This window comes from Neofelis nebulosa, chromosome 17 (assembly GCF_028018385.1).
Source record: "Neofelis nebulosa isolate mNeoNeb1 chromosome 17, mNeoNeb1.pri, whole genome shotgun sequence".
NCBI lineage: Eukaryota > Metazoa > Chordata > Mammalia > Carnivora > Felidae > Neofelis > Neofelis nebulosa.
The window spans coordinates 5,074,321-5,099,437 of NC_080798.1; the positions used below are offsets into that span (position 1 = coordinate 5,074,321).

A 25,117-nucleotide genomic window follows, 5' to 3' on the forward strand; every position below is an offset into this window, starting at 1 on the left:
CGCATGCGCTCGGGGGAGCCACTACTAACCATGAAGTCTTATAATGCGCATGTTGAAAAGTGAGCCAAGAGGGGCAAGTAAAGATGTCACCCTGAGTCTTATGCCCACAATGCAAGTGGGCAAGATATTCATACCATGTGAGAAAAGTGATCAAAATAAAAGGTGATACTGTGTGGTGTTAAATGATGAACTGATGTACATTCAAATTTTCAAGAATTCATTGGACCAGTAAATTTGTCCATTCAAATGGTTAGGCATGTTCCTTCTGTAGGAGACAGTGATAAGGTTTGTCTAGAGATAATGTGGAAGCAAAGGAAGGACATTGATTGGATAAACCTTCAGTAGGTATCTTATTTTTAGAATGCAATTTTACACAAGGAAAAACTGCCCCAAAATTAATATAATAAATCTTAGGACTTTGGGGGTATTATGGCAACATGCCTGAAAGGACAAGTAACTTATGGAGATTAGAATACCAGATAAAATGTAAATTAAATAACATGAGTGAAAAAAATACAGTGTATAATAGAAAGAGGTTAGAAAACAGAGTACTGTAGAAAAGATTTATTAGCCTGTACAAGTTGGTTTTGATAAACTATTGGCTACTTGTTACAGTAAATTACAACTTTTATTCAACAGTATTTTCCCACACACATCGAATTCTGGAAACATTATTTTCATTGTTTTTTGGCTGTTTTAGAATTATCTGCCCTTTCTTATTCATTTGCTCTTTACATTTGTGATTTGATGATTTCTATCGAGGTGTACTTCTATCCTTTTATCTTTTGTGTATCTACTACAGGTTTTTATTTTATGGTTACCATGAGGCTTAAAGAAAACATAATAGTCTACTTTCAGTTGTTAACAGCTTAATTTTGCATACTAAACCTCTTCCAAACCTAAAGTTATTCTTAAAAAATGTGAATGTACAATCCTATGCCACTTTAGGAAAGAGTTAGCTATCCTCTTTGTGATATCTGTGAAGATTTCATTCCAACCACATTGATTCATATTCTCTATTTCTATTGTTATTATGAAATTTCATCAGTACTTTACTAGACTGCCACCTCTTTTTCCTTAGAGACCAATTAGTAAAATATTTTATTTCTAACACTGAGAACTGTGGTTAGTTTTAATAAATGGAGAAGGATGATGCTTTGAACACCTCTTTCACGAAATTCCTTCAATATTATAACCCACAAATAGCATCTCCATTTAGATTTTCTACACATATTGCACATCATATTGTCTTTCATCTTCCATGGAAAATTAGATATGCGTGAGTCCCACCTAAGGAAGGGCATCTCATATCTTTGATGCAGCAACAATCAGCCACACACTTTTACACCTCCCTAAGAATAAATGAATTTTCTAGAATGATATGAAACTAGAAATACACTAATATTTGCTAGTCACAAATCTTAAAGAAGGTCAATGTAAAACAAAAACATATTGAAATTATACCTATGCAAAAATCTATCTCTTCTATCTTTTGAAACAAAATAGCATATACATTTTCTAAGTATTGAACTTTGCATTATTCCTTATAAATCTTTTGATGTAATGTCTGAATAGAGTGACTGATGTGCTGCTTTCTGTGAATTTGTGACATTTGATATTCAATTACATACATTTCTAAATATTTATATCTTCCAAGTTACTTTTTTTTTTGATGTTTTCTAAAGTTTATATTTAAAATGAAGGTCTTTGCTAATTCACTACATTTGTAGGGATTGAACCAAGCGTTCATTTTGGGGTACTCATGAATAACGATCGAATGGCAATTAAAGGCTAGGCTACTGTCTTTACATTTTACAGTTTTTTTCTTGTATCATAACTGTGATGTTAAGTACATTGTGAGTTTCAGCTAGAGGTTTGCCACATTCTTTGCATTTTGTGATGCTTCTCCTCGGAATGAACTCTGTGATGCTAAGTAAGGCTGAAGCAGTCCGAAAAATGTTACCACATTTTTCCTATTTATAGAGTTTCCCTCTAGTATGAATTCTCTGGTGTCAATTGAGACTTAAACATGGATTAAAGGGCGTGCCAAATATTTTATATTGTAAGATCATCTCTAGGACACATTCTGTGGTCAGGAATCAGGGTTTACACAGCTTAAGCATCTTATAACAGTCTTTACATGTGTATCATTAATCTCTAATATTAATTCTCTGATGTGGAGTAAGTGTTGAACATCCTTACAAATTCTCACAGTTTTAAAATCTGTAAGGTTTGCTCCAGTATGAATTCTGATAATGACTAAAGGTGGAACAGTGATTAAAGGCCTTCCCACATTTTTTTACATTGGTAAAGATTTTCCCCACTTTGATTTCTGCGATAGTTGAGTAAGGCTTGAGTCCTGGGTAAAGGCTTTGCCAGGTTCTTTCATTTTAAAGGTCTCTATATAATGTGAATTCTTTGATGTCGAATAAGGTTTGAGTGCTGGTTAAAAGCCTTGCCACATTCTTTACAGTCGTAGGGTTTCTCTCCAGTATGGATTCTGTGATGTTGAGTAAGGTTTGATTGGTGTTTAAAGGCCTTGCCACATTTTTTACAGTCATAAGGTTTCTCTCCAGTATGGATTCTGTGATGTATAGTAAGTTGTGAATAACCATTAAAGACTTTGCCACATTCTTTACATTTGTAAGGTTTCTCTCCAGTATGGATTCTGTGATGTTGAATAAGATTTGAGTGCCTCTTAAAAGCCTTGCCACATTCTATACATTTGTAAGGTTTCTCTCCAGTATGAATTCTGTGATGTTGAGTAAGGTGTGAGTGCTGGTTAAAGGCCTTGCCACATTCTTTACATTGATAAGGTTTTTCTCCAGTATGAATTCTGTGATGTTGAGTAAGGTTTGAATGCAGGTTAAAGGCCTTGCCACATTTTTTACATTTGTAAGGTTTTTCTCCAGTATGAATTCTGTGATGTTGAATAACTTTTGAGTACTGGTTAAAGGCCTTACCACATTCTTTACATCTATATGGTTTCTCTCCAGTATGAATTCTGTGATGTTGAGTAAGGCTTGAGCGATGGGTAAAGGCCTTGCCACATTCTTTACATTTGTAATGTTTTTCTCCAGTATGGATTCGCCTATGTCCATTTAGTGATGAGCCGTCCTTAAAGGCTTTACCACATTCTTCACATTTGTAAGGTTTCTCCCCAGTAAGTATTTGCTGATGTTGAGTTGGTTTTGAGTGTGAGTCAAAGGTTTTGCCACATTCCTTACAAATGTACCTATTTTCTCCAGTTTCAATTGTCTTATGTATAGTTAGTCTTGATGACTGACTAAACCTGTTCCCAGGTTTATGACATCTGTATGTGTTTTTCCCCACATGAGTCCTCTGATGATCACCAACATTGGAGAACTGGTTAAGAGCTTTCTCATATTCATTATATTTATGAGGATTCTCTCTCATATACTTATTCTTATTATGTATAATAAGTTTTGAGCTTTGATAAAAATCTTCCCCACATTTATTATATTCAAAATGCTTCTCTGGAAAATGACTCCTCAGATGTTTGTTAACATTTGAGGTGTGGTTAAATTTTTTCTCATATTGACTGCATTGAACAATTGTGTCTTCATTATAAGTGCTCTGGTAAGTTTGTGGGGTCAACTGCTCGGTAAAGGACCTCCCAAATTTATGCCACTTAGCACTTTTTTCTTCATCTTGAAATCTCTGACTTTCAGAAATATTGGACTGAAAGGTCAATATAATTCTATTTTCAAAATAGTTCAAATAATTTTCAGCATTCACTAGGTAAGTTTCCACATCTTCCAAATTTTCATTCCATAAATATGTATGTTTCAATACTTGATTTGAGCTTTTGCTTATAGAAACACATGGCGCTGCTGAAGTGCTGGACTTAAAAAGGTTTTTCCAAAATGCTTTATATTCTTCACCATTTTGGGCACTGAGATTCTTATTATGGGCACTTGTCTCAGTTTGGATATGTCCTTCATGATATCCTTGATGCCCTTCACTTTCACCATCATTGTCCCAGTCTATCATTAAGTGTAAATTCTCAAGGGTGCTGTGTTTGTATCTCCCCATTGACTTGTTTTGAAAAGAAGCTTGTATGCAAGACCTTGGCAGGAAGCTCAGGGTGCCATGTGAAGATACAGCTGAAAGATATCAAATAACAGAAAAGTAAAATCTTTCCACTTCCTACTTGCAGATGAATGGGCTGATGACTTCTACTATACAACCTTAATATCAGTCAGAGAAGGTCAGCAAGATGGCTGAGAAGTAATCATAAGGACTTCATTCCTCTGTGGACACATAAATTTGCACACAATGTACTGAGCACATGGCCTGATAGATAATTCTGTAGTATTGTCACGGTGTAGCACAAATCACTTTCCTATGCCTCATATGAGGCCAAAATTATCAGAAGGAAGACATTTAAATACAAAACACAAATGAACAAACTAGAATGTGGCAAAACATAGAATATAACAAACATAGGAGAATATCAATAGTAGGAATATTTGTTTTTCAGAACAAATCAACAAAATTGACAGACTTTTAACTAAATCAAGAATGAATGAAAGAGAGAAGACCAACTACAATCAGAAGTGAAGAAGTGAAGGCAGACACAGTATAACTAATAGCATGGAAATAAAAATAATTTTAAGAGGTGACAATGGATAATTATATGAGATTTTAAAAATCTCAACTGATCTACAACTAATAAGTAAATTGAAAAAGTTATTAAAACAAAACAAAAACTCTAAATAAAGACAAGTCCTGTACCAGATGAATTCTCTAAATAATTCATACAAACATTTAATGAGAAAGTACTTCATTCTCCTCAAACATTTCCAAGGAGTAAAGACAAGGGAGATTATGGAAAAACTCTCTGTAACACGAGCATTAAGAGGTTATCAACGCTAAAGGAAGATGCTACAAGTGAAGAAGACTACAGACTACTACCTGTGGGGAACAGTCATGCAAAGCCCACCAAAAAATAAAGCAAACTGGATCAAAAGTTCATTTTACCATTTTATAGCATAGTCAACTGTGAATTCTTCCTGGAATTCAAGGGTGTTTCAACATATGGAAAATTATCAGTTTAAGACTTCAAATTAACAGAATGAAGATCAAAAATGCTATGATCATATTAGTTACAGAACAGGAAGTGAGCATATTGAACACCATTTCATGATTAAAAACACTCAGTAAAGCAGGAATACAATGCAACAGCTGCAACCTATTAAAGGCCATGTATGTATGAAAAGCTGCTATCTCACATATTATTCAGTAGTATAAGACTGGAAGCTTCTCCTGTATGATCAGAAACAAGGTAATGAAGTGACTTCACCACTTCCATTCAAAATAGTACTGTACGTTTTAGTCAGAACAATTAGGAAAGAAAAGAAAAATTAAATAACTCTAAATTAGATGAGAAAAAATAAAATTATCTCTGTTCACAGATGATAATCTACAGAAATCCTAGAGAATCCTTATTTTTATATTTTAGTTGTGTTATTCTTTTGGTCATCACTTGCATTGTTTATTTCTAATAATTTTATCTACTGAACACTCCAATTTCAAATTTTGTATGCTATAAATGTTTAAATTGTTTGTTTCAACTTCAATAAACAAATTATTTATTTCAATAAATAAATAAATGTTTATTTATTCTTGAGAGACAGAACCCAAAGCAGGCTATGCACTTTCAGAGTGGAACCTGACATGTGGCTTGAACTCATGAACTCTGAGATGATGACCTGAGCCAAAAATCAACAGTAGGACACTTAACCAACTGAGTCATCCAGGTGTCCCTCAACTTTATTTTCTTAACCTTACACCACAAGGAACTAGAAAAAAAGAACAAATATAGGTGAAATTTAGTAGAGGAAGAAAATAACAAGGAAAAATCAGAAATAAATAAAATAGGGGCGCCTGGGTGGCTCAGTCGGTTAAGCCTCCGACTTCAGCTCAGGTCATGATCTCGCAGTCCGTGAGTTCGAGCCCCGCGCCGGGCTCTGTGCTGACAGCTCACAGTCTGAGCCTGCTTTGGATTCTGTCTCTCTCTCTCTCTGCCCCTCCCCTGCTCATGCTCTGTCTCTCTCTCTCTCTCTCTCTCTCTCTCTCTCTCTCTCAAAAATAAAGTAAGGTTCATGTGATTCTTTTCTCAACCCAGTGAATGTCCTTATGATTAACATCTTATATTCTCCATTTGGTTTGCTACTGATAAATGTTTTGTTTAGATCTCTGGCTGAAGCCACATCTTGTTCTTTCATTTGGGAAACATTCTTCCATCTTGGCACTTTGTCTAAATCTCTGCCTTCCTCTGGAAGTTAGAAAAGTCAGTTCTATCTTCTGTTATATCCTCTAGGCCAGTGATCCGCAGATGCTCTCCTTGCCTGCTGTGAACAGTGTTTGGTCCCTCGCCTGAACGTGGCGACTGTTCACTAGGTGTGGTCTGGTCTCTTTGTGAAATCAGACCTGATACCAACTCCACCAGAACTGAGGCCCTGCAGAACTATCTGGTCAGGAAATGTGCTGTGGGCAGCAGCTTGTGTATGTCTCCTAGAGAAGAGCTGACCTTTTTGAGCCTGAGGCAAGCCTGAATCAGGATGGTACTCCCACCACAGCATGGGGGTGGGGGTGGGGGGAGGTTGGTGTAACCAACTTAGACAACCAGTGTCCCCACTAAGCTGCTTCACTCAAGTGACTCTGTTTATTCTGAGGAGTGGGGAGGGAAATGGTGTCACCCATCTCCTTTGCTCTCAAGCAGGCATCTCAGTGAATGTTGCCTCTGAGGGTAATGCTCCTGGAATAGTGAATAATCTCACCCCTGTGTGCTCCTAGTGTTCTTCAGATCATTGTTTCCAAGCTGTCTGCCCCCGGGTAGTGTACCTGCCTTCTCTCCAGGCGCAATGCAGTGGCTATTTGTCTCCACCTGACTGTTAAAACTCTAGGCTTTAAGCCATAATAGTTTTTAAGAACTTATGAAGTATAGCCCCTCTCATTTGCCAAGCCATTGGCTTTGGAGAAGCATTCTCCTGAATTCCCCTGTGTGCTCTCCTTTCTCTCACCCTTCTCCACAGCCACAGCTCCCTGCCCTCCACAGCACTGTGATCCATTTCCCTTAACTCTCCTGATGGAAACAAATGAGTGACCTGTATGTTCACAACTTCTTTGCAGCTGTGTGAGGGACTTCTTTCTGTCATGGATTACATGGAAAATAGAGGGAATGAGAGCATCCTCTGGACACTCAGAGTGGTGTGGTGGCGACTCAGATAAAAGGTCAGCATTTGTTCAAACAACAGAAACTACAGAGCTGAAGACAAAGAGAGGAATAATCGTAACTACAACTTCTTAAACTGGGAAATAACAAAAACTCAGACATTACAAATGCCCAGATCATGTGTGAGAGGCACCAGAAATACCATTCTTTGTGTTCTTTTCTACAAAGCAAGTCCATAAGCCTGTGCCCAGAGGGTTTTTTTTTTAATTCCTAAATCTCATGAAAAGATCACAAAATATACCAAGAAATGGAAAAATGCATTTAAATCAGAACAAAATAAACCTACAAAACTGGCCCTAAATTAATAAAGAACTAATAATTGCCCAACAAAGATTTCAAAAAATGATCATAAATGGGGCACCTGGCTGGCTCAGTTGGTGGAGTGTGTGACTCTTGATCTTGGGGTTGTGAGTTCTTGCCTCACATGGGTGTAGAGATCACTTAAATATAAAATCTTAAAAAAAAAAAAGGAAAAAAAAAACATCATAAAGGTGCTCATGGAGGAAGAATGGAAAACAACTAGATAACTAAATGATATCAGAAAACTATGCATGATATTTTCAGACCACAATGCTATAAAATTAAAAATCAACCACAATGGGGCGCCTGGATGGCTCAGTCGGTTAAGCGTCCGACTTCGGCTCAGGTCATGATCTCGCAGTCCGTGAGTTCAAGCCCCCGTCGGGCTCTGGGTTGATGGCTCGGAGCCTGGAGCCTGCTTCCGATTCTGTGTCTCCCTCTCTCTCTGCCCCTCCCCCATTCATGCTCTGTCTCTGTCTGTCTCAAAAATAAAAAAATAAAAAAATAAAAAAGTTAAAAAAAAAATAAAAATCAACCACAAGAAAAAATTTGGTAAGACCATGGATACTTGGAGATTAAAGATTATCCTACTAAAGAATTAATGTGTTAACCAAGAAATTAGAGAGGAAATTAAAAAGTACACAGAAGCCAATGAAAATGAAAACAGTCCATCCAAAAACCTCTGGGATGCAGTCAAGGCAGTAATAGGAAGTATATAGGGAACATAATACAGAACATAACCTTACACCCAAAGGAGCAGGGAAAAGAACAGCAAATAAAGCCCCAAACCAGAAAAAAGATTAGAGCAGAAATCAATGATATCGGGGAAAAAAAACAACAAACAAAAAAAAAAGCAGTAGAACAGATCAATAGCAAACAAACCATGAGCTGGTTGTTTCAAAGAATTAACAAAATTGATAAATACCTCGCCAGATTGATCACAAAGAAAGAGCAAAGGACCCAAATAAATAAAATCACAAATCAGAGAGGAGAAATCACAACCAACACTGCGGAAACACAAACAATGAGAGAATATTATGAGCAGTTACATGCCAACAAATTGGGTAATCTGGAAGAAATACACAAAGTCTTAGAAACATGTAAACTACCAAAACTAAAACAGGAAGAAGTAGAAAATTTGAGCAGACCAGTAAAGAAACTGAATTGGTAATCAAAAATCCCCCAACAAACAAGACTCCAGGGCCAGATGGCTCCCTAGGGGAACTCTACCAAAAATTCAAAGATTTAACACCTATTCTTTTGAGGCTGTTCCAAAAAATCGTAATGGAAGGGAAACTTCCAAACTAATTCTACAAGGCCAGCATTACCTTGATTCCCAAATCAGACAAATCCCCACTAAAATGGAGAACTACAAACCAATTTCCCTGATGAACATGGATACAAAATTTCTCAACAAGATACTAGCCAACCAGATCCAACAATACATTAGAAGAATTATTCACCAAAATCAAGTGAGGTTTATTCCTGGGATGCAGGGTTGGTTCAATATCCCTAATCAATCACCATAGTACATCACATTAATAAAAGAAAAGATAAGAACCATATGATCCTCTCAATAGATGCATAAAAAGCATTTGACAAAGTACAGCATTGTTTCTTGATGAAAAACCTCAAGAAAGTAGGGATAGAAAGAAGGAACATACCTCAACATCATAAAGGCCATATATGAAAAATCCACAGCTAATATCATCCTCAATGGGGAAAACTGAGAGCTTTCCTCCTAAGGTCAGGAACATGACAAGGATGTCCACTGTCACCACTGTTATTCAACATAGTGTTGAAAGTCCTACCCTCATCAATCAGACAACAAAACGAAATAAAAGGCATCCAAATTGGCACGGAGGAAGTCAAACTCTCACTCTTCACTGACAACATGAAAAACCCAAAAGACTCCACAAAAAAACTGTTAGAAGTGAATCCATGAATTCAGCAAAGTCGCAAGATATAAAATCAATGTACAGAAATCAGTTGCATTTCTATACACCAATAATGAAGCAGCAGAAAAATAAATCAAGGAATCAATCCCATTTACGATTGCAACAAAAACCATAAAATATCTAGGGATAAACCTAACCAAAGAGGTGAAAAATCTATGCACTGAAAATTATAGAAAGCTTATGAAAGGAATTGAAGAAGACACAAACAAATGGAAAAACGTTCCATGCTCATGGATTGGAAGAACAAATATTGTTAAAATGTTGATATTACCCAAAGCAATCTACATATTCAATGTAATCCCTATCAAAGTAACACCAGCATTCTTCATAGAGCTAGAACAAACAATTCTAAAATTTGTGTGGAACCACAAAAGACCCAGAATAGCCAAAGTAATGTTGAAAAAGAAAACCAAAGCTGGAGGCATCACAATTCCAGACTTCAAGCTGTGTTAACAAAGCTTTAATCATCAAGACAGTATGGTACTGGCACAAAGACAGACACATGCATCACTTGAACAGAATAGAGAACCCAGAATTGGGTTCCCACAAATGTACAGCCAACTAATCTTTGACAAAGCAGGAAAGAATATCCAATGGAATAAAGACAGTCTCTTCAGCAAATTGTGTTGGGAAAACTGGACAGCGACATGCAGAAGAATTAACCTGGACCACTCTCTTACACCATACACAAAAATAAAATAGATGAAAGACCTAACCGTAAGACAGGGAGCCACCAAAATCCTAGAGGAGAAAACAGGCAACAACCTCTTTGACCTCAGCCGCATGAAATTCTTACTTGTCATGTCTCCAGAGGCAAGAGAAACAAAACCAAAAATGGGACTTCATCCAGATAAAAATCTTCTGCACAGGGAAGGAAACAAACAGCAAAACTAAAAAACAAACAGCAAAACAGACAGAATGAGAGAAGATATTTGCAAATTACATATCAGATAAAGGGTTAGTATCCAAAATCTAGTAAGAACTTATTAACCTCAACACCCAAAAAAAGCCAAATAATCCAGTGAAGAAATGGGCAAAAGACACAAATAGACACTTTTCCAAAGAAGACATCCAGATGGCTAATAGACACATGAAAAAATGTTCAACATCATTCATCATCAGGAAAATACAAATCAAAACCACAATGAGATACCACCTCACACCAGTCAGAATTGCTAAAATTAACAACTCAGACAATGACAGATGCTGGCAAGGATGCATAGAAAGAGAAACTCTTTTGCACTGCTGGTGGGAATGCAAACTGGTGCAGCCCCTCTGGAAAACAGTATGGAGTTTCCTCAAAAAAATAAAAATAGAACTACCCTATAACCCAGCAATTGCACTTATACGAAGGATACAGGAATGCTGATTGAAAGGGGCACATGCACCCCAATGTTTATAGCAGCACTATTGACAATAGCTTAAATATGGAAGGAGTCCAAATGTCCATCGACTAATGAATGGATAAAGAAGGTGTGGTATATATATATAACACTGGAATATTACTCAGCGATCAAAAAGAATGAAATCTTGCCATTTGGAACAATATGGATGAAACTGAAGTGTATTATGCTAAGTGAAATAAGTCAGTCAGAGAAAGAAAAATATATGATTTCACTCATATTTAGACTTTAAGAAACAAAACAGATAATCACAGGGGGAGGGAAGCAAATGCAAGATAAAAACAGAAAGGGAGAAAACCATAAGAGACTCTTAAATACAGAGAACAAACTGAGGGTTGTTGGTGGGGTGTTGGGTGGGGGATGGACTTGATCAAGCAGAAAAGAATCAGACAAGTTAAAGACACCTTGTTTTAAATTATCTAGTGGGACGAGACTAGAAAAATATGTGAAAGGATGGAGCCTACATGACTCAAGTGACACACAAAAAAGAGGTCCAAATGTAAATTAAGGGGATCCCATAAGGAGAGGAGAACGAAAGGGGGCAGAGAGCCTACATAAAAAACTAAAGGTTTGTACTTCTTACATATGTGGAAAAAAGAGACAATTTCAACAAGCTCAGTAAATTCACAGCAGGATAAATGTCAAGATATGAACACAGTGAAGCATGATTTAAAAAAAAAAAAAATCAACACAGTGACACATTATAAAACTAACCTCGAAAATTACAGAGAAAAGGAGAATTTTAAAACACCATGACAAAAGCAGCTACCTAATGTTGTGGAAGGTCCCAACAAAAGGAAGCATATTACTATGGGATTGCAAAACCAGAATAACAAAATTTAAACCAAAAGTACTACACAAAAACAGATGAATTTTTAAAAGTAAACTTGCTATATAATTTTAAACTGTGACTGTGTACTCATGAAAAGTAATCATTTTGACTTATCGTAATGTCTCATTGACAATAAATAGTAAAGAATTTTCATTAAAATCAATCATAAACATGGGACGCCTGGATGGCTCAGTTGGTTAAGCGTCAGACTCTTGGTTTCGGCTCAGGTCACGATCTCGCGGTTTATGACTTTGAGTTCCACGTTGGGCTCCACTCTGGGAGCACAGAGCCTGCTTGGGATTCTCTCTCTCCCTCTCTGTGTCTCTCTTATAATAAATAAATAAACTTAAAAAACCAACCATAAAGAGCTCTCATGAAAAATTTCATGAGTAAACACTGAAAATACATTTAAAATGTTTTATGTTATTAATATATTCTTTCTCTTACTATGAATGCGAAGCTATAATCCATTCTTTAGTACCAAGCAGATGAACAAAACCCTTCATTTCTAAACACCATCAAAGTTGTAAAAGATAAGGGAAATCACTTCAGAAAAAATAAATATTTGGAATTCAGTTCAGAAAAACAGATACTTGGGATTAAGTTGAGAAAAAACCTAATGATTAATTCTTCCTAAATTTTATTTAAAGAAAACTACTTTTTTAATATGAAAATTTTATGAATTATCCACCTCACTTCTTTTTTGAAATTTTTTTATTATTAAAAAAGTTTTTTAAATCTTTATTTTTAAGAGAGAGACAGAGTGTGAGCAGGGGAAGGGCAAAAAGAGAGAGGGAGACACAGAATCTGAAGCAGTGTCCAGACTCTGAGCTGTTGCAAAGAGCCTGACATGGGATTCAAACCCATGAACTGTGAGATCATGACCTGAGCTGAAGTCAGACACTTAACCAACTGAGCCACCCAGGTGACCCTACACCTCACTTCTTATAAAGCACATGCCCATATCATAATGTTTGAGCTAAAAAATCAGAGATGAATCTCATATATAACTAACCAGAAAGTGAAAACACATATAAAAAGGTAACAAGAACTTCATATAAGTCAAAATTATAAAATGATACAATTATTAATGAATGTTACAATTGAAACTTTTTTACACGCTGCAAATTCTACATTCTAAATGTTCTAGGTCCCCTGTGACATTAATTTAAGCAAGAATTCTAGGATACGAATAGGTACATTAAATTATTTTATCACGGGCACCTGGATGGCTCAGTCAGTTAAGCGTCCAACTTCAGTTCAGGTCATGATCACAGCTCGTGAGTTTGAGCCCGGCATCAGGCTCTGTGCTGACAGCTCAGAGCCTGGAGCCTGCTTCAGATTCTGTCTCCCTCTCTCTCTGTCCCTTCTCTGCTCATGCTCTATCTCCTTCTCTCTCTCTCTCTCTCTTTTAAAAATAAATAAACATTAAAAACAAGTTAAAAAAATTATTTCATCACTGAGGAATGATCACATAGAATGGAATTTCAGCTTCAGTTAATACAAAGAAAAATGAATTTTTGAAGTGAACTAATGGATTAGACTTTCTTCTATTAGGGAGGTGCTTTGTTACCTGATAAAATGACTGACTCTCAATTTTTTAGGATTAAGACTAAAGCCTCCATAATATTGGAAAGCATAAACCAGAAAATGTGTGATCACGGTCTCCAGTGTTCCAGGGATTTCTACACCAAAACCCAGTATGGCCACCACTACTCTTAACACACTTGTAACAGGAGGCAAAACAGAATTTAGAAATGGCTTAGCATACAGTTCCTCACAAATACCGAGATTTCTCTGGAGCCCTCAAAGCAAAGGAGAAGATCTCAGATTATGGAGGCCCTCACACTCCAAGGGGAATCTTCTGGCCCTCACAGTGGACATGATGGACCATCACTGGAGCTAAAGAAGAATCCTTAGGGAGTATAAAAGCATGATAATGTTGGGTAGCAGATGTCCCTCTGTAAGAGGAGAGAAATAAAACTAGGCTTCTTGACTAACTTCCATTCAAGGAGAGTCACTTGAACTACATTTTAAGGTCTGTCTTCCTCCCTCACATTTGGACCTCTCCTCTGTCATTTGCTTCATTCAGGTCCACCTACCTGGATGTGTGGCTACTGTCCCCTTTCCATTCACATCCCAAGCCTCCTTCTTTTGCTCCAAGAAGTTGACCAGGTCTGGTTTTGACACAAGACCTGTAAATTGGAAAAAAGGAATAGGAGTATTACTGGAGATTCTACCTTTCAATCCACTACTATGCTCAGTAGATGAAAGAGGACATTGTAGAATTCTAGAAAATGATTTCCCAAATGCTGTTGCCCAACAGCCCCTTTGAGAACACACAGAAGGGATTTCCAATGTTCACATCTTGACCTCCCACTTCCATGTACTAGACACAATAATAAGGAGTGAAAACTGGAGTTTAAGATGTGGGCAATACCTTGTTATGCCATTCAATGTCTAGAATGGCCACTAATCAACATAAATGATGATGGTACCTTAAGAGAAAGCTGAAGCTGAAAAGGAAATATCAGGAAGAGATTTCTCTATCTTCAAACCCCTACTTCTTTCCCTTACTGCAGGAATCTGAATTCCAGTCATGTGAAGAGGAAGCTTCCAAGAGACAGTCTTCAAAGGAAGGAACAAAACCCCGAGTGTGGTTTGGGAAGTCTGGAAGGAGTTATCCTCACCCAAGAGGAGGAGGTGTCCATAGTTCTCTAACATCACATCTCTATAGAGCTCCCGCTGACTGTGGTTCAGGAAACCCCACTCTTCCTGAGAGAATTCTATGGCCACATCCTTGAAGGTCAGCAGTTCCTGCAATAAATACCACAGTTACCAAGTGGCCCAAGGTGGGGTTCATACCTAAGATGAAAGAGGGAGTTAATGTCACCAGCTAGACCCAAGACCTGAACTTTACTGCTTACCTGCTTGTGCCCGCTGACCTTAGTCCTCATTTTACTTAACCTCTTCTTTCCAACTTATCTTTTATTTCAGGCAAAACACCCCATGGGCACAGTCTCCTGTGATGGAAACAGAAAGTATCCAACAAAAGGCAATGACTGCCCGAAGAGCTTGGATTGGCCTAGTTTGAGCTGAACCCCTGACTCACACCTCTGTAGATGGACCAAGGAGTAACCCAGTCTCCTCATGACTCATTACCATTACTCATTATAATACTAAAATCTCCACCCAAGTAGGAACACAAACCTCATTTATATAAGATACAAAGTATGTAAAGAACTGTTGTCTTAAGGAACATGTGTGATCTTATGCCCACATCTATATGACAAGGGCTCTCTTTCTAAATATCCACCCTAACCCTAAATAAAAGGAAACCATTCCCCTTCCCTCTGTGTGTCTCTGCTTTGGAAGTTATTGCCTGTGATCTCCTTACTGGTGAAAAATCAAGTTTCCTTTCTGTGATGACTCCACCTGGTGTAGTTTCTATCTACGACTGTTATATTTCAGGATTTTAAGATACTTGAACATGTCAGTCATATGATTCTTGTTTTCATTTTATGAAAATACAAAGAAGTAAATAGAATGGTATTTCTGTGTCCTGATGTGGAATGAATTACAAACATAGAGGATGGGGGACACCTGGGTAGTTCAGTTGGTTGAGCATCTGACTTCAGCTCAGGTCATGATTTCAGGGTTTGTGAGTTCAAGTCCCATGTCGGATTCTGTGCTGACAGCTCAGAGGCCCGGAGACTGCTTCAGATTCTGTGTCTTCCTCTTCCTCTCTATCTGCCCCATCCCCCTCACACTCTCTCAAAAATAAATAAACATTAAAAAAAAAAAACATAGAGGGTGGAAGTCTGATTTAGAATCTCCACTCCCACAAGTCAATATCCTTACAACAGAAAGGTGAGCCCTTCATTGTCCAGTGAAAACTGATGTGATGAAGGACTGGAATTCAGGGTCAAGAAAGTATCTTTGAGGTGATTTTGGTGTAAAAAGTTGTTTTTAATAAAGCATGGGTAATGACCCATGGGCAGAGCAACTACACTGTCATTTGGAGAAGCCATTGATTTTATACTTTTAAGTTGGGGGGTAGAGATAAGAAAGTTTCTAAAGAAATTTTCATATGTTAAAGAAGACCAATAGAGTCCTGCAAGTCTGGCTCCGGTCAAGCTAAAGTCCTTTTTTGCATCTAACAAAGCATTAAATTAAGGCTGTTGGGCATTCCTTGAACAATGTCATACTCTACCTATCCCAGGTATTTACAAATGCACTGCAAGTTCAAGGAAATTTAATTTTATCTACACTTCTTTTGTCTTTGTTTTCCTCATCAAAAGCTGCAAGCAAGGGAAGCTCAGAAAAAAAGTTTCCAGTTTAATTGTGATGGTTTCTGAACATCATTCCATAAACCCACCTAAGATCCTTATGAATGATGAGAGGACAAATATGAACTTTGTAAGGGAGAAATCCGGCAAAGACACCAAGCCAAATAATAGAAGGTAGCATCAGCTTTAATGAGAAAAATGGTATCAGTGCCTAAGGCATGCCAAAGGACCTATTATTAGTGGTGTGTTCTTGTGGCCACAAAAGAGTGAATCGGAATTAAAATCCAATTATGAAAATACAGTGCATTTATACAAAGTTCAATCACATATACTTTCCACGTTCTGTAATATCCAGTATATTTTAAACAGTATCTTCTTCACATTCTAAGGAGGAAGCCTCCCATTTTTTTCAAAAACTTTCCGAGTTATTCGGGCCTCATATCGATACATTCTGTGCATTTGTGCATTGTATTAATCCTGGTCTACACAGAGCTGATAACGCATCCAGATGGAACCTATGTAAGAAATTGATTGAAATCCCAAGAACAGAGCCGATCAGCAATAGGAATCTTGGACTCAACACCTTCCCCTGTGAATCTGTCACAAGGGGAATATTTTCAATACATGCAGGACTTTACACCAAAGCGACAATTGTTGGTTCCCTATTGGAAGCCAGGTTGGAGAATAAGGAATAGTCTCTGGGAAATAGGGGAGGAGTGTTTGGTGGGAAGTAAGTTTAAGAAGTCTGTTGGTGGGGCGCCTGGGTGGCTCAGTCGGTTAAGCGTCCGACTTCAGCTCAGGTCATGATCTCACAGTTCGTGAGTTCGAGCCCCGCGTAGGGCTCTGTGCTGACAGCTCAGAGCCTGGAGCCTGCTTCAGATTCTGTGTCTCCCTTTCTCTCTGCCCCTCCCCTGCTTACGCTCTGTCTCTCCCTGTCTCAAAAATAAATAAACATTAAAAAAAATTAAAAAAAAAAAAAGAAGTCCGTTGGCTTGCACCAATGGGTTAACAAGGCTTAGGGCATAAAGCCTCTACAGGGTGAAAGCGCCCAAGGCCAGTCATTAAGTAAGACAAAGCATAGAGGCAGAAAGCTGCCAATGAACGAAAGCACCCAAGGTTAGCTAGTGAAAAGGGTGCCTTGTTAGCCTTGAGGCAGCATGCTCCAGAAATCTTAAACTTTGGAGATAACAGCTACTTGGCTGTACAGCCCACAAAGGCTGTATTGTCCATCTGTTGTCTGGTGCCAATATATATCATTGTGCTTTAATCTCAACTTCTAACGCCACTTGCTCCCCAAACCTTTTGCTTCTTACACCCACAAGTTAAAGGTCACTATCTTATTGTTTTCTTCTGCACATTCACCACATATGTAAATTCTTGAGAGCTCAATAAGTACGGAGACAAAACCCATGTTCAGGGCTCTTGTCCCCTTCTGGACATTAGCCTCTCATATTCAATTCTGCATCTGTTCTCTTGCTGGACAAGAGAGAACTCCAGACTCAAAGTCTGCAACAGTGTTCTAAAGATATAACCTTGAATATCATTTCTGAAAAGGTTTTAAAATCAGGTGAAAAAATGAGGCAGAAACATCAGAAGTAGAAGAATCAACATTTCCAATTTCTAAATGCATGGAATTTCAAGAGAAAAAGACAATACAGACTCTGACCTGGGATACCAGGCTTACCTGAGGACTGGCCATTTCTTCTTTCACCTCGTTCTCTAGATTTCTTTCTCAGAAGATATTTGTGAAGAAATCACTGCTGCATCAGGGGAAAATGCCTTTATACCCACTGGAAGAGCCTCTTCAAAAGTAAACTGCTCACCTGCAGGCAGGACATTGTAATGCAAAAAAGGCGAAACTTCCTAGTCTTTTGCATCCTGATATTTGGAAACTATGAGCTCCTACTTGCAGACCAATCAGTGACTGACTGTTCCTTCTCTTCTTTCAGGGGCTTCTCCTCCTACCCATTCTGCTACAGCATAGGAACGATGTGCTGCACGGGCCTGACCCACACAGACTCCTGTAGGGGAGATCTAGTTACCTCTCCTTGAGCCAAACCCTGCCCTCCACTCTCTTAAATTAATGGGAAGCCTTCGTGCTTAACCCTGGCCTCACTTAGAATCACCTGGAGGACTTAAAACAACACTGTTGTTCCCACTTACACCGACTGATGGAATCTGAGGGGGAAGGCATCAGATATGACTGTTGTTTGAAACTCCAAGTGTGATCTATGGTGAAGCATTTTGGGAGGTGACCAAGCAAAAAAAAAAAACAAAAAAACAAAAAAAAAACATTAACCAAGGCTATGATTGTTATCCACATTTAAATCCATTCCTTCTTCACTGATCAGAGTTTCTGGAGAATTACACATTCTCTCTCCTTTGGCTTCATGGAGGGAGACACCCTTACAAATGGAACTTTCCCTGATATATGCACATGTATCAGACATGCAAATGTCTCTTACAAAGGAAACTTGTACTGGGTTTAAAGGTTTTCCTTTGCTGTTTCTTTAAAATAACAACCTATAATAATTCTTAGGACAAAGATACATTTTGGGGTGAGAAAATGTCCCTCTTCAGTAGGAAAATGTTTATTTTCATAAGTAACTGCCACACACAGTTTTCTGAAGTGAATGTATTTTTTACACTTCCATCAGCAATATATGAGAATTGTAATTCCTCAACATTTAAATGGAAATTTGGTGTTATCCTTTTTCTTTATTTTAGCCATTCTAGAAAATATTGAGTGGTTTTTCACTGTAAAATATGAAGTGGTCTTACTACAGTTGTCCTGATGACTCAAACTGAAACCACTTAAAAACATAAAGTTGAACAAAAATCAAAATGGCTACATCAAAACATCAATGAGGGTTGACATTAAACTAACCTTTTTTTTTTCTCCTTTGGGAAACTTTCAGTCTTTCCTTCTTAGCTTTTTTTTTTTTTTTTTTTTTGCCTTTACAGAACCAGTACTGCACTGAAAATATGATGAACAAGGCTGGCAGCAAAGATAATTCCTGTCTAACCGAGATAGGTCCCACATTTCCCTACAAAACCCTCCAGCCCCTTCCTCTGGGTGGGCTTACAGTTCTGAAGGCCCTAACCTGCTGCAGCCACCTTTGCCTGGCAAAACAATAAAGCTATTTTTCCTCTTTTTCCCAGTCTCTGTCTTCTGGTTATATTGGCTCTGGAGTACTGAGGTCAGTTTTCAATAACAGAATGAATATGTAGGAGACGAAAACTTTCTTCTTCTTCCATTCTCAATTCTTTTGTTGTTATAATAGTTAAACTGACATAAGACAAAAATCACAAGAGGAAAAAAAAAAACTTAATTATGAGAACCTTAAGGGTCCAAGGCCTCAAAGTCCTCCTGACATACTGGATGATAGTTGCTCATTATTCTATGGGGACAACAGGACCCCATGGACATATGATTATTTGAACAGTTGGAAAATGGGATGGATTCCCCAACAACTTCATAACTCAACTATCACCTTGATCAATTCTTTGTGGCTAGAATGACAAAATTGGTCTTTAAAAGCCAGAGTGTACCCCAGTCCAGGGTTAACTATGGACTTGTGGACATAATGCATGACCCCACTTTCCTTACGGTTAGATTGGATAATGCACTTAGGAATGCCCTTATCTCCTGAGACAAGTCTTCTCCCACTTGCCAGTGATTCCTCATAATTAGGATATTAGTAAGGCTAGACCTCAAACAAAGAGGGTTTCTTGATGGTTTTATTCCTTAGTCCTATTTGTCCCAGGAACCACCTCTATTGATGTACAATTCCAAATAGAGGCTTTATACAAGCACACAACATCCCTCCCAGTAAAGAAACCTCAAAACTTGCTATGGGGTAGTCTCTGACAGAAATGACTCCACATCAGGTCCAGAGTGTCTTAGAGACCAAAGGCCCAGTGGGTGATGGGAGGCTGACTTATTAAATACCAGGTTATGCTCTTAAATATACCTTAAATACTTAACACCTGTCCAATTTTAAATCCAGCTACCCCTATGTCTGGGCCTGACTATCGTACATCTGTGTTACAACATGACTGCTCAGAGATTATTGATCTCATTTAGTCTAGCCAATCAGATTTAAGACTCCCCTTATTGAAAATGCTGATGACAGTTGGCTTATTGATAGCAGTAGTTTCATGGAAAGGGGGATAAGAAAAGCTCAGTAGGCTACAGTCAGTCTGACTCAGACTGCTGAGGCCAAAGCCCTCCCAGCAAATACATCTGCCTAAGAAGCAGAGTCACTCATGCTTTACAACTGGCAAAGGGTCTCAAAATTAAGATGTATACTGACTCTAAATATGACTTCCTAATTCTACATCCCCACGGAACAATTTGGAAGGAAAGGGGATTATAATCAAGCCCATAATAACTCCCCAATCAAATATGGGCCCTAAATGATTACTCTTCTTGAGGCTGTACACCTACCCAAGGAAGTAGCTGTAATTCACTTCAAAGGACAGTAAAAAGATAGGACCTTAGGATCTAAAGGAAACAATTTAGCAGGCTGTGCAGCCAAGCAGGCAGCACAAAATAAACAAATATGAAGTCTTACACTAGTCTATACACTAGCGTTAATAATGAGAGGGAAATATTTATTATCCCCCCCTCACCCCAAATAATCAATGGAAGGTAATATAGGGTTTGCACAAGGCTACTTGAGTAAAAAGGCTACTGAGGTGACAAAATCCTTGCTAAAAGAAATTATCCCTAGATTTGGACTGCCTTCATCCCCACAAAGTGACAACGGACTGTCTTTTATTGCACAAATAATTCAGGAAATAGCTTGGGCCTTAAAGAAATTAATTACTATTTACATTTAGTCTGGTGTCCACAGTGCTCTGGAAAGGTAACCCTCCAAAACCAAATGGCCCTTGATATCCTGACTGAAGTTCAAGGAGGCCCAGAATTAGATGACGACTCCTGAGGGGACTGGATGGCTATGTGGGTCTAACTTGTGTCCATGGCTTAGCCCAGGCTGGATAGGCCACTGTACTTTGGGTTTTGCCTGGATACATGGATGCATTATTTTTTTTTTAATTTTTTTTGACGTTTATTTATTTTTGAGACAGACAGAGACAGAGCATGAAGGGGGGAGGGGCAAAGAGAGAAGGAGACACAGAATCGGAAGCAGGCTCCAGGCTCTGAGCCATCAGCCCAGAGCCTGAGGTGGGGCTCGAACTCACAGACCGCGAGATCGTGACCTGAGCTGAAGTCAGACGCTTAACCGACTGCGCCACCCAGGCGCCCCATGGATGCATTATTAAAACCATTACCAACCCAGCCAAACTTCCAAATTTAAAGCAATGATGGACAGGTTCTGTGTCTTATCGGTATGACCACCTAGCATCCATCTTTGTTCCCTCCTGGGACTGGAGGATGTTGCTTGGCACATGGAAGCTCTATAAATACACAGTCAAAGCCCTAAATGACACTCGAAATAGCATTTCCCTATTAAACACTGACGGAATACAAATGCATAAAGCAATTTTAAAAATAAAATGGCATTAGACATTTTACCTGCTGCACAAGGTGTAACATGTGTTATCATTAAGTACAGAATGCCGTGTATACGTTCCAGGTCACCATAAAAATGTTTCTGGGTTTCTAACTGATATAAATACTCACATTGCTGCTCTAAAAGATCCCTCCCTTTCCTTTAATGACTGGTCAAACTCCTGGACTGGAAGAGGATTTTTGTCAACTACCAAAGGACTCTTATTTCAGCTTCATTTTCGTTTTGTTATTCTAATCGTGTTTTGTTGTTTTCTCCCATGTCTCTCTACTTGGTGCCTAGACTCCTTCACCGCCATAACTTCAAGCTGACAGATGATCCTTTGCACTCAGGAAGATCCATACATGAGATCTCCCTTGGACTCAGCTGTCCTATATATATAAGTCCCCAACTGATCAATATTGACCCATAGGTAGGGATATCTCTATGTCCCTCATTCAGTAGGAAGAAGTTACAGAAGATGAGACCTTCCACCCTCAGCAGCCGTAAAGATTTAAGGGTCAAAATTATTCAGAGGGAAATGATGTGGGAAACAAAGGCACAAGAAAATAAATTTCCATACTGCCTATAGTCCATTCACAAGTCCTTGAAACAGAGAGAGTGACATTTCCTCTAGGAATTTAGCTGCCTGGATGATGACTGTTCACTAAGGACAAAAGGCAATCTTAACCCAACCCTCCAGGATCCTGTAAGTCTATTTTAACATACAAAAATTCCTGTGGAAACTTTTTTTATCTCTACCCCCTCCCTACCCATCCCAAGATATATGTTGGCAATCATCTTCCAAGCATCTGGCACACTGATATACATCTGAAGGGTCTTGTGACTGAGTTTTTACCAAACAGTAATAAATGACCTTTTCTTAACAATATGTAGTCCCCTCAGGATCCTGGAAACCTTGCTTCCAAAATTCCTTAGACTTACACTATCCCTAACCGCCTCCCAACTTGAAGGTACATAATTAGTCACCTGTCATAACCCCAGTGCAGCCCTCTCTGCCTATGGTCCCTGTGCTTTAATAAAACCACCTTTTTGCACCAAAGACATCTCAAGAATTCTTTCTTGGCCATGGGCTCCAAACCCCAAATTTTCCACATCTCTGAGGTGGGGATTATTATTTTAGGTACCCGGAGGCCAGAAATACAAGGAAACAACGTCCCCATCCTTGAAATGCCTTCCAGGCACTAGATGCTGAACATTTCAACCTCTTCACTACGTAAATGTGGTTTTCATGGTTGCTCGCATTTACAAATGTCAGAGAGGGGAAAAAAAATCTGACTCACACTTCCCCAAAACAGGCTTGCCTCTATTCAAAACAGTTCGCCCAACTCACAGATTTATTTATTTATTTATTTATTTATTTATTTATTTCACAGGTATAAGCACATAGCAAGCTTTCTGAGCTTCTAGACAAGGGTGGGAAGTAAATGTTAAACTACAGAGTTTCCTTTGGGCACTGGACAGAGGAAGCTGCCCTGAAGCAACTGACTGTCATCGTTAGTCAGGGCTCACCGTCAATCACAACCTTCCAGCTCTTTCTTTCCCTGCTGATAGTGCTCTCGCAACCAAGGTGAACCTTCCTAAAACCCACCAGACTTTCTGCAAGAAGTGTGGCAAGCACCAATCCTGCAAAGTGACACAGCACAAGAAAGGCAAAGATTCTCTTTATGCCCAGGGAAAGTGGTGTTATGACAGGAAGCAGAGTGGCTATGGTGGGCAAACGAAACTGACTTTCTGGAAAAAGGCTAAAACTACAAAGAAGATTGTTCTGAGGCTTGAATGTGTTGGTACCAACTGCAGATAAGAGAATGCTGGCTATTATGAGATGCAAGCATTTTGAACTGGGAGGAGATAAGAAAAGAAAGTGCCAAGTGATCCAGTTCTAAGCTTCATATTTTATTACATTATGAAGATAATAAGATCTTGAGGTTATGTTCCAAACAAGAAAAGGCGGGGGGGAGGGGAGGGGGTGCCTGGGTGGCTCAGTAGGTTAAGCATCTGACTCTTGATTTCAGCTCAGGTCATGATCTCATGGTTTGTAGGATTCTCTTTCTGCCTCTCCCCTCTTACACGCATGGGTGCCCTCTGTCTCTAAAAATAAGTTAAAAAACAAAAACAAAAACAAAAACTCAGACCCTTCCAGGAACTGATTCTTGGGGCCAAGAATAGGTGGAAGCTCTTCACAGGGTGGTGTATGTTGACCCATGGACAGGTACCCTGCTTCATAGCTCTGTGGGACAGAGGGAGTCAGCACCCTGACTGGCTGCAGGAACAGGGCTGGGAAGCTAGCATCTGGGTCCCACGACTGGATCTGTGTTGTGCATGACTCTGGGCAAGTGGTTTCTTTTCCCAGGTTCAGTTTTCTCCCGCGTGAAGTGGGTGGGTTGGGAAGCTGGTCTTTGCCAGTTCTGCCATCCAACAGGTGCTGAGCGTTGCTGGGAATCCAGGGCGAGGCTCAGGAGCAAGATCTCAGAAGGGGATTCCATGGCAGGATCTCTCCTACTCGGGATCAGAGCCATAAATTGGCTCTTCCATAGCAGACACATTTCTTCAGTATCCCCTCCACTCAGACTTTCTCCTTCTAGGTGGCCTTCAACAGCCTTCCGTGCAGGATAGGAGCCTTCCTCCACACCTCCCTCTTTCCCGACCTCCTTTTTCAAGCTCCCAGCAGGCCTGCGGCTCCTCCTCTTCCTCCCCGGAAGCAACGTGCCCTGCGTGCGCCCACCTTCCGGCCCAGCGGGAGCTCCAGCGGGCGCCCCTCCCCCCACCGTACGGACCCACACCTTCCCATACCTTAGTTACCTGGACAGATGCCTGCAAGCGTAGTCAGGAATCCTGCCCCTGACGTCGGCCTCCAGCTCTCAGCGGAGGGCGTGGCGACGGCGGGGAGGCAGGAGGGGGAAAGGCACCAGCCAGCAGCCTTGCCAGCGCTGCTTAAGTTTCACTTTTAGTCTATGGGTCTGCTCCCCCGCCCCGCACGAGCTTTCCCGGGATAAGTAGCGTTAGCGGGCAGGGAAGAGCTCGGCGCTGCACGGTAAGAGCAGGCTGCACGGTAAGGGCAGGCTGCGCGGGGCGGGGCGGGGCGAGGGGCGGGGCCTGTCCGGGGCCGGGGCCCTCCTTCGCCTCTGCCTCCGCCTCCAGCTGCCACCGCCTCCGCCTCGGCCGCCTCCTCCCCGAGGTATTGTTGCAAATCCTTCTTTCTTCCCCACCACCTTCCGCTGGGGGGCGCCCGGGGAACCCCCGGCCCTTCTCCGGCGAGAGGGCTTCCGGGGAGGCAGGAGCGCGGAGCTTGGAGCGCGCGCATAGCCCCGGCCCACGGTGCGCAAGTGCCGGCCGCGGCGCAAGCACTGGATGCACGCACGGCGGAGGGGACCCCGAGCTTTCCGGAAGTCTGGGTCTGGGCGGGGTTGGAGCCCTTCCCTGAGTGCCCCTGCACACTCCGCCCTGGGTTTCCTGTGCGTCCTGGGGGCGGGCCACACACAGCCACTTGGAGCTCTTCTGGTACAAAGAGCCTGGGAAGCTAGTCGTTCGAACCCC

At 40.0% G+C, this 25,117-nt stretch overlaps 1 protein-coding gene and 1 pseudogene across 1 annotated transcript; one reads left to right on the forward strand and one right to left on the reverse strand.

The window, feature by feature from the left end:
* Positions 1–549: 549 nt before the first annotated feature.
* On the reverse strand, positions 550–24,668 carry LOC131498845 (zinc finger protein 260-like). Its single transcript, XM_058706259.1, has 5 exons — positions 24,374–24,668; positions 17,728–17,866; positions 14,445–14,571; positions 13,857–13,949; positions 550–4,127 (listed from the first exon to the last, which is right to left on the reverse strand). Exons 2-5 carry the CDS (start codon positions 17,740–17,742, stop codon positions 2,401–2,403), a joined length of 1,962 nt encoding a protein of 653 aa, XP_058562242.1. The 5' UTR covers positions 17,743–17,866; positions 24,374–24,668; the 3' UTR covers positions 550–2,400.
* Positions 22,041–23,466, forward strand: LOC131500119 (large ribosomal subunit protein eL42-like; annotated as a pseudogene).
* Positions 24,669–25,117: the final 449 nt, after the last annotated feature.